The 13,747-nt window shown below is 45.5% G+C and overlaps 1 protein-coding gene across 2 annotated transcripts; it reads right to left on the minus strand.

Annotated features, from left to right (window-relative positions):
- Positions 1–309: 309 nt before the first annotated feature.
- On the minus strand, positions 310–13,661 carry CDKL2 (cyclin dependent kinase like 2). 2 transcript variants are annotated; one of them, XM_086746844.1, is made up of 13 exons: positions 13,406–13,661; positions 9,901–10,095; positions 8,865–9,043; positions 8,198–8,310; positions 7,739–7,878; positions 6,614–6,702; positions 5,970–6,096; positions 4,815–5,089; positions 4,302–4,392; positions 3,435–3,546; positions 3,213–3,319; positions 2,463–2,554; positions 310–763 (listed from the first exon to the last, which is right to left on the minus strand). In XM_086746844.1, the coding sequence occupies exons 1-12, from the start codon at positions 13,571–13,573 to the stop codon at positions 2,495–2,497; spliced, it is 1,656 nt and encodes a 551-aa protein (XP_086602970.1). In that variant the 5' UTR covers positions 13,574–13,661; the 3' UTR covers positions 310–763; positions 2,463–2,494. The 2 variants fall into 2 exon arrangements, with proteins under 2 accessions (XP_086602970.1, XP_086602971.1); XM_086746845.1 differs by lacking the exons at positions 310–763; positions 2,463–2,554; positions 3,213–3,319; positions 3,435–3,546 and adding an exon at positions 3,615–4,158.
- Between the last annotated feature and the right edge of the window lie 86 nt (positions 13,662–13,747).

The following is a 13,747-nucleotide window of genomic DNA, read 5'->3' on the forward strand; positions in this document are numbered from 1 at the left end:
CCTCAAGGGAAACCTGAAGGACGGATGACTTAGGTGAGTTTCTGACCTCACACGCCACCTGAACGACAGTTTGGTATTTTAAACCGATACTCTTCCTTCACCATTAACAGCAGCCAAAGCGGTCCAGTTAAACACTCAAAGACTGGGGGACAAAAGCATGGAGGAAAAGAAAAGAAAAAAAAAAAAAAAAAAAAAAATCAATCTCACACGAGGTCACGCATGCTGCTGAGCATTAGCAAGCGTTTCAAAGGAACAGCTGGGAGCATTTACACACCTAAACGTTGCATTTCTTGCACAAATGCTTTCTTCACTGACGTTTTTGTCAAGGCAAAGGTGCTTTCCAGTATAGGTCAGGTACCGTCCAAAACACAGCAAATTCAGCAGCATCTACTCTCCTCCCTATTCTTTTAAAAACAAGACCCTCAAGAGGGTAGCAGTTGGATAAAAGAAAGCCTGGCTTCCTTAAAAACCCTCCAAACCAGCCTCTTCCCTTGTCACACACCAATAACCGCTATTTTTCTCCCAGTAACCTCAGACAAGACCTGGCCCCAGGCCAGGAAGTCAGCATTTCAGGAGCTGTTTTGCATGCAAGAAATCCAGCAGCAACGGCAGCGCGAGCTTCGTCCTTGGACCGGACCCGAGCCACTTCCCACGGCAGTCCGCTGCGCCGACAAGAGAGCAAGGGGTCCTCCTCTCTCCTGCAGAGACCTTGCAGCTTCAGCACCTGGAAACTCAGGTGGATTGTTCCCACTGTTTCAGCCACCTGCATCAAGAGGAGAAAAGCAGCATAATGTTATGGACAGGCTAGCAAACCCACAGAGGTACTCCCTGATGATATCCCTCCTTTATTTTAATTTATTACACATCCTCACCTTGCTAAAGCTGTGCACTTACACCTCTGTGCTTCACAGATGAGACCACTTCTGTAAGGTTTCTTTTCCCTCCACATGTATTATCAGGATTGCTTCCCATCCCAATGTTTTTTTTTTAATTCTATTTTTTTATTTTTTTTCCCAGGAGCATTAAGCCATCACATCACGTGAATACAAGTGCCAAACACACTGACATAGATTAAAAACATGTGCAGCATTGGTGCAGAGATTCCAGGGTCAGCACCAGCTCCCTCTTCTCAAAAAAGAAACACCAGAACCCAAAAGAACCAACTAAGATGCACAGTTTGCACCTGCATGTGCATGGTATTGCCATGAGACACTCGTGGCTATCTAACAAACACTGAGTAAGAGAGGAGGGAGGCTGCGGTGCCTGGTGGTCTCTGTGGCAGCAGGGAAAATCCCCAGAGGAGCAGGCATGCGATCAGGTCCAGGCTGGCAGCACCAGCACACCCACAGCACTGAGTAAAGTCAATTTACGCAGGATGCAACACTTCAGTAGAGCTGGTGAGGTTTTGGAGCACAGCCTCTCAAGACCCCTTCAGAGCACCTTATCTCCTTCACTCTTTATTCTCCCCAACTTGTGTTCTCTCTGGAAGGTGCAGTCCCTCTGCCCAGCCTCAGTGAGGAAAGAGAGGTGATTGCAAGAGTAAAAACCCTCAGCTAAGCACTGCAGTTCTCACTTTCGAGAGGATGAGGCAAACTCCACCATGTACAGCAGACTCCCTGGAAGATGCTGAGCAACAGAAGGTAACAATACCCCAATAGAAAAAAAGCAAAACAAAACAAAAAAAAACTATACCATTTTTTCTGAGTTTTGTTTGAGACAAAATGACTTAGAGACCTGCATGTCTTTCAATAAGCAAGATGAGAAAATATTAAAACCACATTTAAAAGCCCCAGCTTAAAACAACCTGGAATGATAAGATGCAACGCTAAGTGAAAGCGCAGAGTGGTGGAGTTCCATCTGTACTTCCATCTTAAGACTACCAGATAACCACACAGCCAGGACTTCTCCTAAGCCTCCTTCTCTCCCAGACTCTGATCTCATGCTGGAGAGCTCTGAGGTATCAATAGCTACATTGAATAAATTTAGATTGTACAATGTGGTTTTTAACAATTTTCTCCACTGTTAAGCTGGACAAGTCCCCTGAAATGCTCCTCTACCTTCTTGCAAGTCAGTCAGTTTTCTGTCATGCACTTGACAGTGCTGTACACCCAATCCATTTTTTTCACTCCTCACGTGAAGCCAGCCAGTTTCCCCTTTTTGTTATTCTCCGAGTTCGCTCAACCCCCAACTTCATGAGCTGTTTAATTTCCAACACCCACGCCCAGCACCTCAGCTCACAAAAACGATTCACCTTCCACAGCCAACTTCAGCATCCGTGAAGAAAGCCGTGAGCTGTCTTCAGTAAGAAGTCTGTCGTAACACTGCCCTAACCGAGAATGTGAAGTGTAAAAGGATTTTCCCGTTGCACCTCCAGCTAGGTAAGCGTTCACAAAACTATCCATTTGGAATACACCAGCAGAACTTAAAGCCCAGAAGGCTACACGGCAGAAATTGAAGCCTACCTTTTACAGGCAGGTGTGGTCTTCTCATAAAGCTAGTGCTCAACTCTGGGGAAGGTGGCTTCCGACACATCAGGTGTCAACGTCCCCGACAGCTGTAAACGAGAAAAGAAAAAAATTGGAGAGTCAATTTCCAAGGGTAGTATAAATAGAGAAAACCATCAGAAACCCCCTTCCTAGGGACACATGCGATGCCAACATGTAACTTAAACCAAATCAGACTTCAAACATGCTTCCCCTCCTCCAATACAGTTTGCCAAATCTCAGCTGGAGGCAAGGTAGCCATAGTGACTGCCTACGGAATTACTTACCTTCCAAAAATTTCAATGTTCCTGAGGAATTAACCTTGAAGGGAGCCACAAGTTTTCCCCTTCTCTCCCTATGGCTGGCTCCTACGCTTTCTCCCTCTCTAGTGCACTCAGCCCTTCAACACGTAACACAGCCAGAACAGTTCTCAAAACACACGTCCCTCCTGGTTTCTCTCCAACTCCGGTAAGCCGGACTTACTTCCACCTTGATCCCGCCAGCTGAAACAGCAACCATTCATGTTGTCTGTCTTAGCAGTCACAACCTAGCACTTAGTTAAGCCTTCTCCTCTCCACTCACATAAAGGCTTCAGATAGTTTTACTTTGAAACCAAGGCAAGTTCTGTTTCTGTTAAGAGTTACACAGGAAACTTGTGGGTCACACTGTCCGGAAAGTCCCAAACCGAACCAATACAGAGCAGCATGAACTACTTTATTGCTTTGTTACCTGCTGTGAGGCCAGACTTGGGTTATGGCGATCAATAGCAGCAAGGGAGGGGACACGGGACTCTGAAGCTGGTTTATTTTCCTTTTTCAGAAATCTGGGATGCCACGCTGCAAAAACAACCAATGCATACTACGTTAAGGAAGCAAGAGCTGACTGTTATAATGCATGCTGCTTACTGCCACTTATTTAGAATCCAGATTTAGAGGACATAAAAGCTCATACCTTCCACTCCTCTCAGTTCAGGGAGATGATTTAGTTCTGGCAAACGCACATCTGTCTTGGAGAATTCCCATTTTTTCCTATTTGCCCGAAGGATGTTTTTTTCATTAGTAATCTGTAATCAAACGCAGAAGTACCAGCTCATGAAAATACAGGAAACACAAAGCTATTTTCAAGCTTAAAAATGCATCAACATAGCAATGTTCTGCTGTAGCCAGAACTTACACAAGAGTACAAGAAAAGACTCTAGTGTGTGTGAAGGAATCCATCCTCTCAAGTGTCATTTATACATTAAAAACAACGGAACAGCCACAAAAAAAAAAAAATCCCAATCGTCTAAGTGAGACTGCTTTCAGAGATACAAAACCCAACGCTTGGAGAATGGCTTGGATCAGTTATCTGTGAAAAGGCAAACATTCCTGTTGGCACGGAAAGAATATTGCCTAGGTAGCAAGCACAGTGGAAAGCTTTCCATTTCATTTGTTTTTACCATCATTTTTTAATGCATTTATGACACGACTAAACATGGCCCTGACCATGTTAAATCCAAATCTTAAATACTGCTTCTGTAACACAGCACATATTGTCTACTTTTCCTGGCCAGGCAGGAGGCCATGGGTACATTCAACCTCTCACAGATATCCTGTGCTGGACTGCTCCTCATTTAAAATTGTCCTCTGACACAAAATGTTTCATGTAAGGTAACTATTTGCAAAGGACGACACACCTGTAAGAAAAAAATGGGGTAAAGAAAACTATTTCTAGTTGGGAGTCATGGTGGAGGCTGCAACAGATGGGATTCTTGACAATTAAACACATTGAGTTGAGAATTTATTTTTACTTTGTCAAGGGAAAAGACAGACGACTTACTGATGTCAAGCTCACACTGTAATGGCCTACTGGAGAATGCTTCCGTTGCTTTAGAAACAGGTTCCAGTTTTTTTGACTCTTTTCATCAACTCTGTAATTAAAAAAATGCCCCAAACTTGGTATTAACTGGAGTAACACAGTGAACGTACAAACAAAAGATGTAAGACACCCAGAAACATTGCCATTAAATGCTTAGAAAGAAGGCTCACAGGGAGAGTATCCTTCACAAGCTCAGTTAGCAGAGAAGTTAGGTCCAAAGAACAAGCCCTGAGCTGAAGAAAGGCCAGCGTCACAGCAGCTGGCAAGCTGTTGCTGCCCAGTAGCATGTTGGCAAATGTAGAAACAGGAAGACCCTGAGCTGCTTGAGGTGAAACCGGGCGCTGTTCCTAGCCATGTCCTGTCCCAAACCCACACCTCACGTTCCCACATCACCACCCTGCACCTCTCTCAGGACATCACAGTTCCCCGCAACAGCAATGATGGATACAAGCTCTTCTAGCTCCGCTCCCGTACCTGTAATTCGGGTTCCCAGGCACAGGCCCCATCCCAATCGTAGTGGGAGAAAGGTTCTGGTTGATGGGAGGAATAACTATGCCTGCATTCCCAGCGTAGTCCAAGCTGCTGCTGGAATCTTTTAGGCAGGTTTGAGGGCTTATTTTAAATGGGTAGATCGCACTGTCATAGAGGGAGCTCAAGTTGGAGGATCGGTCTGCTTTCTCTGCATCAGCTTTAGAGCGCTTCGCCTTTAATAGCTTTGCATCTCTGCTCTTCGAGTTAACGCCGAAATCCTGTTTGGGAAGATAAGCATCACCTTTCTCTCACAGTCATGTTTAAAAAGTAGCTTAGAGTAGTGCATGCAGGGGGCGGGGGGAGAAGCCAAAATCCTAAACCTGCACGATTCTGCAAGGATCTGATGGAGATGGAATCGTTTTTAGTATAAAACCTTTGTTTTCCACTAAACAGGAGGAGACTTGTCAGGGTCCCAGCACCCTCTGCAAATAAGTCAACTTAGAAGGGAACTGGAAGTGATAGAGGAAGAATAGCCATATCCTGTGTCACTTCCCAGAAAATGAAATAAGAATGGAGCCCAATGTCATGTCAAAGTCACTCTGAAGCCTCTACTCCTTAGTATGTGATTGAAAATAAAATATTAATTTTGGGAAAAGGGCTTTAACACAGGCAAACAACAGCACGTAAGCATGTTTTTGAGATTCAACACAAGTTACGCTTCCCAGCTGATTCTCCCTTCAGTAACTGCATCATGTTGTAGTTTACCTGCAAAGGGCTGGCCAAATAGCTGCTTGCAGACTGCTGAACAGAGCAGCAGAGCAACCTCGTAGCAGCCAAACAGCTGGAATCAAAGACACCAAACTTCTACACCACAGCCTGCAGGCTGTATGGCACTGAGGGTCAAGAGCTGTGGGGGCACAGGCCTAACATATTGCCTTGACTCAGGCAACAAGGTCTTCAGTGCTGTTAAGACTCATAGTGGCCTCCAAAAGTGAGCTTCTCTGCCACATCACACTTAGCTTGTCTTTTCCAAAAAAGTGAAATGGACAGTTATGCTTGTATTTTTCCTGTGAACTGAAACTGCTGCACATACTTATGCAGTGATTTGAAAACATGAGAAAACAAACAAACAGGTTTAGAAAACAAAGATGGACCAACCTGGACACCAAGCATTTTTCTTTCTTCTAAAAGATCATCTTTGTCCCTTTTGCTGATTTTTGATTTCTTTTGTAACTGATGGTCTCTGGCATCTTTCTGAATCTTTAGTTTAAGCTCCTGAGTAAATCTACATTCCATATAAGGGGAAGAAAGGGAGAGGGGAAAAAAAAAAGGCTTCTCTTAATCTCCATATCATCACCAGCTGGTGTTCAGCACAGGCTCCTACGGCCTTTCAAGTAACCAAACAAACCATGCCTTCGTAACTAATGAGAACGGAGCCAGATGTGATGTATCCATTAAACCAAATCTTACGAGCGCATGCTTTTCACGTTACAGCAATAAAGGTGTTTGCGTCCCAGTTTGGCGTAGATGCAGGCGGTGGATACAGGATAAGACTACGCTACCCAATATGGTGCGACACGGGGAGCGCGCACTGATGAATTCACGTCACAAGGCAATAAGGCAAACACGCTGCTGAAATGCAATCCCTTTCAACTGTTCTATATCCAGGAAGGCTAAAACCAAACAAAACCCAAGACATTCAGTGGCTGTCAGCTCTGCAAACGCAGCATGCAACCTTCAAACACAACTGCTTAACTTCCATCTAATATTAGCCTGCTTTGAGCAAGAAGTGAACAGTTTACCTTTCAGCAAATCCATCCTTGTTAAAGAAATCAGACTGCAGGAGTTCAGCACAGGATGGCCTTTTGTCCGGATCTATCTGCAAACACTTCTGTCAAATCAACATAAACACGAGAAGGCAAATATATTAGAAATTCAACAAAGGCTTTAGCACATCCAAATGAAGTCAAGAACAAAAAGCTACAAAACTTCCCCCTCAAGAGCCTGGTAGATTGAGATGAGCCCAAGAGACACCACTACCAAAAAAGTGATGTTTGCTGGCTGTTGCCATTCCAATCACTGACCTTCACAAAACCTCATTGCCCAGGGAATACCTGTCACACAAACAGATCACTCTGCTCTCAGTAAACCTCCTTTGGTTTCAACTACATTTGTCCAGCTGAGACTACAAATCTGTTTGGATCATCACGCATTTCAAACACAGTCACATGTTTTTTCGGTTTAGTTACCCAACGTATCAGTGCTCCAGACTACTGTGTGAAAGCATAAAAAACCCACTCCCTGGAAGGATTCGTCAGAATCTATTATGAAGTCGTACGCTTCCCAACTCCCACATGTAAGAGACACAGCTCCAAGAGCAAGGGACACATTCGGATGCCATCCCATCCAAGCCAGCTTGCAGTGCCTCCACCAGCAGGCAGAGGGAGGGCCGGCAAAAAAAAAAAAAAACAAACAAAAAACTCTACATCTGTACAGCTCTGCGAGCAAGTAGGGAGTAAGGGGTCGTGTATTACCTCGAAAGCATCCATGAGGAAACCAGATGAGGGGCAAAGCTTGTTAGGAGACCATTCAAAAGATCAACCCATGCAGTGAGGCGTAAAGGGGATGCTTTCAACACACAAGCCCTTCTTCACCTTTCAAACCTCCTTGAACAACTTAATTAGTGGGGCAGTATATGCTACAAATCCTCCCTGGAGGATATGCAGATGCCATTTTGGCTCTGAAGATGACAGGCTTATCCTCCCCTGTCACCCAGGACGGTAGCTGTTGTATCCTTGCTCATTGCATGGGCAGTTGAGAGAATGCCAGTTTAACAGCCCCAGCCCTTTCCATGGGCTGTGTTCAGTTCTCCAAGGTGAAGGACAAGCAAACTGAGAAATGTACATAGTAAATGATCAGTTAATTACCTTGGCTAAATCTAGCACAGCAGCAGAGAGCTTGGGATATCGTTTCTCCAGAGTTTCTGCCTCCTTCACTTCAGGCAACCTCATGCCAGCAAAGAGGGGATTTTTATAGAATAACTCTTGGTGTCTTGGAATTAAATTACCTGGAATCACACAAACAAAGCAACCACATGGAAGAAACACAAACAGTCCTGTGAAACATGTGAGAGACTGAAATATGGGGTCAGCACTACTGTAAGCGCTACGGTCTGGGCAGTTCTCTTCACACCTGTGCGCCGTGAATTGATGCTGTACTCACAAGCTCCTAGCTGTCCCTTTGTAGAAGGCACTAGGAGTACACGCTCTCAGAAACAGTTCAGCACACACCACAGCCTTTCTCCTCATTCCCTTCTCCTCCCATCAAAACTTTTTAGACCCCTTCATTACTAACCAGGCACCAGAAGCTCAGCAGGCTCTACTTACCCAGGCACTTGGTGATGTGGTAGAGCTGGTCAATGTCTGAATCTCCAGGGAAAAGGGGCTCTCCTGTAAGCATTTCTGTGATCAGAGAGCCAATAGCCCATATGTCCACAGCCCTGGGAAAGGAAAAAAGAAAAAAAAACCCATCATCCCAGCTCAGCACAGCTTCGTTTGTCCCTGATTTAAAGCCTGAGCCAGGCCAGCACACAACACATCTTTCACAGGTTACAAGCCCCAAGGGCAGCTTTGCACTGCTAAACAGCAGGACAGCTGTGTTGCCAGTTTAGAAGTGCTCTGATCAACGGCAAAGATTCGGCTCTTGAAGCAGACAAACGCTACCAGAAGCCTGACAGATATAAAATCAGGTTCCAAACCCCAGTGCTTTAAAAACACTACTGCAACATAACACATCAGTAGAATCCTGCGCTTTAGAGAGAATGCTGAGGGCTCTCCTCACCTTTTGAGCCAGGAAAGCCTAGCACCGGCAGCAGTTAGCTGCAGAGCAGGAGAGAGATGAGGAAGGCTTAAACCTTTACAAGTGAATACCCAGGGAACGCTGAACAGCACTCCTGCCAAACAGTAGTCCCCTACCTCCCAAAAAGCAGAGCACTCCCCTCCGTACTCCCCCACAAGCCCACGACTCTTCCGGAGCCTTGGGTGCCAGTCTTACTTGCCATACTTAGTATCTCCCACCAGCAGCTCTGGAGCTCTGTACCATCGGGTCGCCACGTACTCTGTGTAAGCTTCCCCAGAAGCTGCGAGGGTACGGGCAAATCCAAAGTCACACAGTTTTACAACTCCTGACTGGGAGACTAGTATGTTCTCCGGCTTAATATCCCGATGTATTATCTGCACAGAAAAGCAAGTAAAGACAAGTAAATTCCCCATTTCCACATAATAAATTGACTGGCTCACCAAAAATACTCGCTTTCTCACATGCGGGTAGAAAATGACTTTCCTGCAAGCATGGTGAACATACGGAGTCTACGAAAGACAGCTAGGTGTACACAGTCGATGAACAAGTGCTGACCCAAGAGCACAGGTAAATACAGAACATCTAATTTTTGCGCAGAGAAGCATTTTTAATGCATCTTCCTGCAGGTATGTTTACTATCAGTATTTTAACAGGCACAATTTGTTATGCTTGAAAAGCTGGCCTTGACCACAAGTTTAAAAGCTGTAAATATTGCAAGGGCCATGGGCACGTCCTGCAGTTAAATATGAACTGAGGAATTTTAGGAATTCTTAAGGGACACAGTTTCCCAAACATAAACATAAATAATAAATGCATGTGTGTTTATGTATATAGTTACACAACTAGGACTAAAGTGGGAAATCTGACAGAAAAACACCTAAAAATACTGAAGAGAAAAAGCAAGCCTACACATTACACAGACACTATCAGAATCAATCTCCTCCTGTAAAATAAGCCACCCTACGATAAGATGCCACCGAGTATTGAATCCCCATGGACTCCTGGACCTTTCCTTTGAAACATTCTCACAAATCAATCAGAGACAGACTACCGGGTTAGCTGACATGAAGCTCTGACATCTTATATTAAATTTAGTCTGTCCCTTGTGCTCTCCCTCCGCCTTATTAGCCAAAGCTTTATTTCTCCAAGTGCTAATACACACCAAAAATACAGGCTTCTGTATCCATTCATTCAAGGTTAACCGCAGAGCTGAATTATTGTGCATACTTACATTATGACTGTGACAAAACGCGATTCCTCTCACGATCTGAAATAAGTACTTCCGAACCCTGTTGTAGTCTAGTCCGTTTGGAAATGCCTCAAGGTCATCGAGCACCGTGTGATCCACAAACTCAAAGACCAGATACCAGCGTTTCTTCTTTTTATACACTTCCAGCAGGTTCACAAGGTTCTCATGCCTCAGTTGCTGTTACAAAACAGGAAACATTTTGTGAGAGACTGACAGCATAGAATGGGTAAACTGCGACCAGATACTTTTAACTGCAACCCAGCTGAGGCGCTGCCCTGGAACACTCTTCTTGTCATGGCAGTCACATTCATTTATTCTTAAAATCAGCTCACTTATATTTTAGAATAGGTTCTACTTTTCCTTTTTTTTTTTTTTTTAACATTATCTGGAGGATTTCCACCACCTCATATATGCAGACACCTGTTTCTGTAACCCAAAAATGAAAAACCACTGTCTAAGGACAGAATGGCTAAAAGGGAAGGTCAGTATTCTTACCTACAATAGTTAACAACTAAACAGTTTGTATTAAATTGTGTCTGATGGATTCAGAGTGAAAATTGACCAGCCAAGGATTTGAAGAGATCTTTTTTTTCCAGTATTATGCAGAGAGGGAAGCTGAAGACAGTTTAGAAGAAAACCCCTGCAACTTAAACGAAAAAAGCCAGTGTGTTTTCTAGTTATTTTGTCATCACATGCTGACCAGTTAAGAAACCACCTCCAATTTGTTACACATTCGTAAAACTAGTTTCTAACACACTGCTTCAACAAAACAGACCACGCTACAATGCGCAGTTATTTATTAGCTTGGAGCCTAGCAGGGAAATGTCATCGCAGGCTGCCTGAAGGCAGCACCACAGACCAGGGATTGCGACCAAGGAAGATGCGAAAGGACTGCAGAGCACAGGGACTTGTAGGGGAAATGCTCTGCCAGTCTAGAGGGAGTGTCAGCCAACCGACACCTGGGTCTGTCAGAGACCCACATTTCTTAGAAGGTCTGAAAAGCGAAGATTTGAAAAAAGATGAATAATTAGGAAAAAAAAGCTCTTTTCTCAAGAATAATTTCTTCCCAGCACAGGAGAACTGAAGAGGTTTTGCTGTTCTCAGCCATGATTAAATGTCTGCCCAAACTCAAGAAAAAAACCAAAACAACCACAAAAAAACCCAAACCAACTTAAAGAAAGGGTTCACAGGGAGCATGCAAGTGAAGAAACCACAAAGATTATATCTCTAGGTATTTATTTTCACTGTGAGAGGCCACACTTACAGAGCTATATATGGAAACGCTCCCCTTGCTAGGTTTCCATTTCCCCAGAAGTTAACTCCCACCACACCTGGGAAGTGGCACCTGCTTTGACCTGGTAACTAAACGAGCCGGGCCAACAGACCAGGAACCATCCCGACTCACACAGATCTGCTTTCGAAGAGTTTGGGGGGACAACGCTTGGAGCCGCAGGCTGCTGCATCTGAAGCTCCAGCACATGCACTTCTAGTAACTATAAGGGTCTGTAGCTGTTGCTGTGATGGCAGAGATCACTTTTTTTTCCTTCACAGCACAGATACTATAGCCTGGCAGACTTGCAAATAGACACTGGTGGCAGCCAAGAGGAGAGTAGACAGGCTTGCATGTATTCCCACCCCCAGAACACCCCACATCAGAGGCAAAGCCTAGATCCACCCCAACTACAGTAAGTCTTTCCTTCACTTCTCCACCAGACATAATCACCCACGTCCCAACGTTTAGAGCTACAACATGTGCCCACACACAGGGACCAGCAGCCTCCTGTGCCCACCACTGGTGGGACAAGGGAGGAAGGAAAATGCTGCAGCTACCGCTAGAGATTACGGTGGCAAACACAGGGGCTGAAGGTGGGCAAAGGTGCAAGCAGAACAACGAGTGTGTGTCTTGGTGCAGGATGCTACTCTGCACCCTCGGCATCCTATTCACAAAGGAACGCAGCACAAAAAGCTGGCAGGGAAACAGCTTAGGAACTTGCAAAAGCTTCTGTAGGAAGAGCAGAGCCAAAAGAAGCAAAGAAGTCATATGACAAAACACTGAAAAGCACACACACAAACTCCCGTTTATCATAGAATCATTCGGGTTGGATAATACCTTTAAAGGTTTATCTAAAGCTCCCTGGTGGAGTTATCTACAGCCCATGAAGAGAAATATCTTCAACAAACCAACCCACACAACGAGGCTACATCACAATAACACCGCCGATAAGAAGGCAAGATGCTGAAGCACAACTGGAGATTTAAGTGAGTATAAAACATCCGCAGGTGATACCAGGCAAATCACGCACTCAAACAGCAACAGACATCACAGCAGCTGGCTTCCCATTAATTCATCAAGTTCAGGGAATTCGATAGCTGTCCTCCTCCAGACCCTCACTGGCACTACAAGCCTACCAGGAAAGTGCCACTAATAAAATAAAATGAAACAAAACTTTCCTAGAAACATTTTTTCCTGTCAGGTAACACCGGTACCCAGTTTGGTTAGGCACACTGCCACACATTCAGGTCGCCTGCAGATTTTAAAAGTTCAGCATTTCTTTTGTCTTCAGCAAATTCACAGCAGGAAAGTATTCAAATTTGGTACACAGCACAGGGGGACACAATTAGTACCCAAGGGCAACAGAGACCTTGTGACTTCCTTCCTCATACCTTTCCCTGCTGAATACAGGGCACATAAACAGACTAGAATCTAATTAAGTCAGGTTTAGCCAGGCAAATCCAGCACAGCAGCCAGCCAAAGGCAAAAGCAGCTCTGCAAGGCTACAAAAATAAGACTAAATCTATCTGCCACGGCTTGGCTGCTGGTGGAAATACAAAGTGGTTTGGACTTTGTTAGTTGTGCTTTGTAAAGCTCGGCCAGAAGTAACTGCATTTCCCTTTCAAAACTGCCCCAACGGCTTGAATTTACACCCATCCTTTAACTTCTCTGGATAAACACCACTTCTTAAAGGACTATTAAGGAGTCTCAAGAGTTTCCTCCCAGGAACCCATTAACCCCCTACAGATAGATCTCACCCACACCCTCGCAACAACTAGCGCCTTTCCTGCAAGAAAAACTCAGACCACAGGCACGAAGGTTTCGATTCTGCTTGAAGAAGACATCCACCTTCCCGAATGTACGTAAACACCTGACTAGGATTCAAAACGCGCCGTGAAGACGAATCTCGAGCACGGCTGAGGCTGGACTCCACTGCTCTCCCTCCGCAGGCAACACCCATGCTGAGCTGCACCGTCCTCCTCGCCTGCAGCGGGGCAGGTTGCTAGAGGAATAGCTACAGCAGCTTCCAAACAAAAAAGGTTACGCTCTGTGTTAACCGCTTTGGTACACACTTGCGGCAGACTTGACACTGCCACCTAAACAGGGAGCCGCGAATTTAAACACAAAGCCGTCAGAAAGCCATCAGTTTGGTCCGACTTTGCTAGAAAACTCCAGCCTGCTCCGCTCAGCTGCCCTCCCGCTCCCCTTCCTCACCTTCAGCAGCTTGATTTCCCTCCCGGCGATCTTCCTCACCACCGCATCGTCCTCGCTTTCCAGGAACTTCTTGACGGCGACGATCTGCCCGCTCTCCTTGTTCCTGCACTTGGTCACCACCCCGTAGCTGCCTTCCCCCACGAGGCCCAGCACCTGGTACTTCTCCATGGCCGCGGGTTTTTTTCCGCTGGAAACGAGGAAAGCTCCGTTAGGCCGCGGACGGTTTAAAACACCGGAGGCCTCACGACCCGTACGGCGACGGGCCCGCCCTCAACGCGCCGTCGCCCAGGGCAACGGCGTACCGTAAAGCGCAGCCGCCGCGCCGCGCCACACCTGTCGCAA

This window comes from Chlamydotis macqueenii, chromosome 4 (genome assembly GCF_036417535.1).
Source record: "Chlamydotis macqueenii isolate bChlMac1 chromosome 4, bChlMac1.mat, whole genome shotgun sequence".
In the NCBI taxonomy this organism is placed as follows: Eukaryota; Metazoa; Chordata; class Aves; order Otidiformes; family Otididae; genus Chlamydotis; species Chlamydotis macqueenii.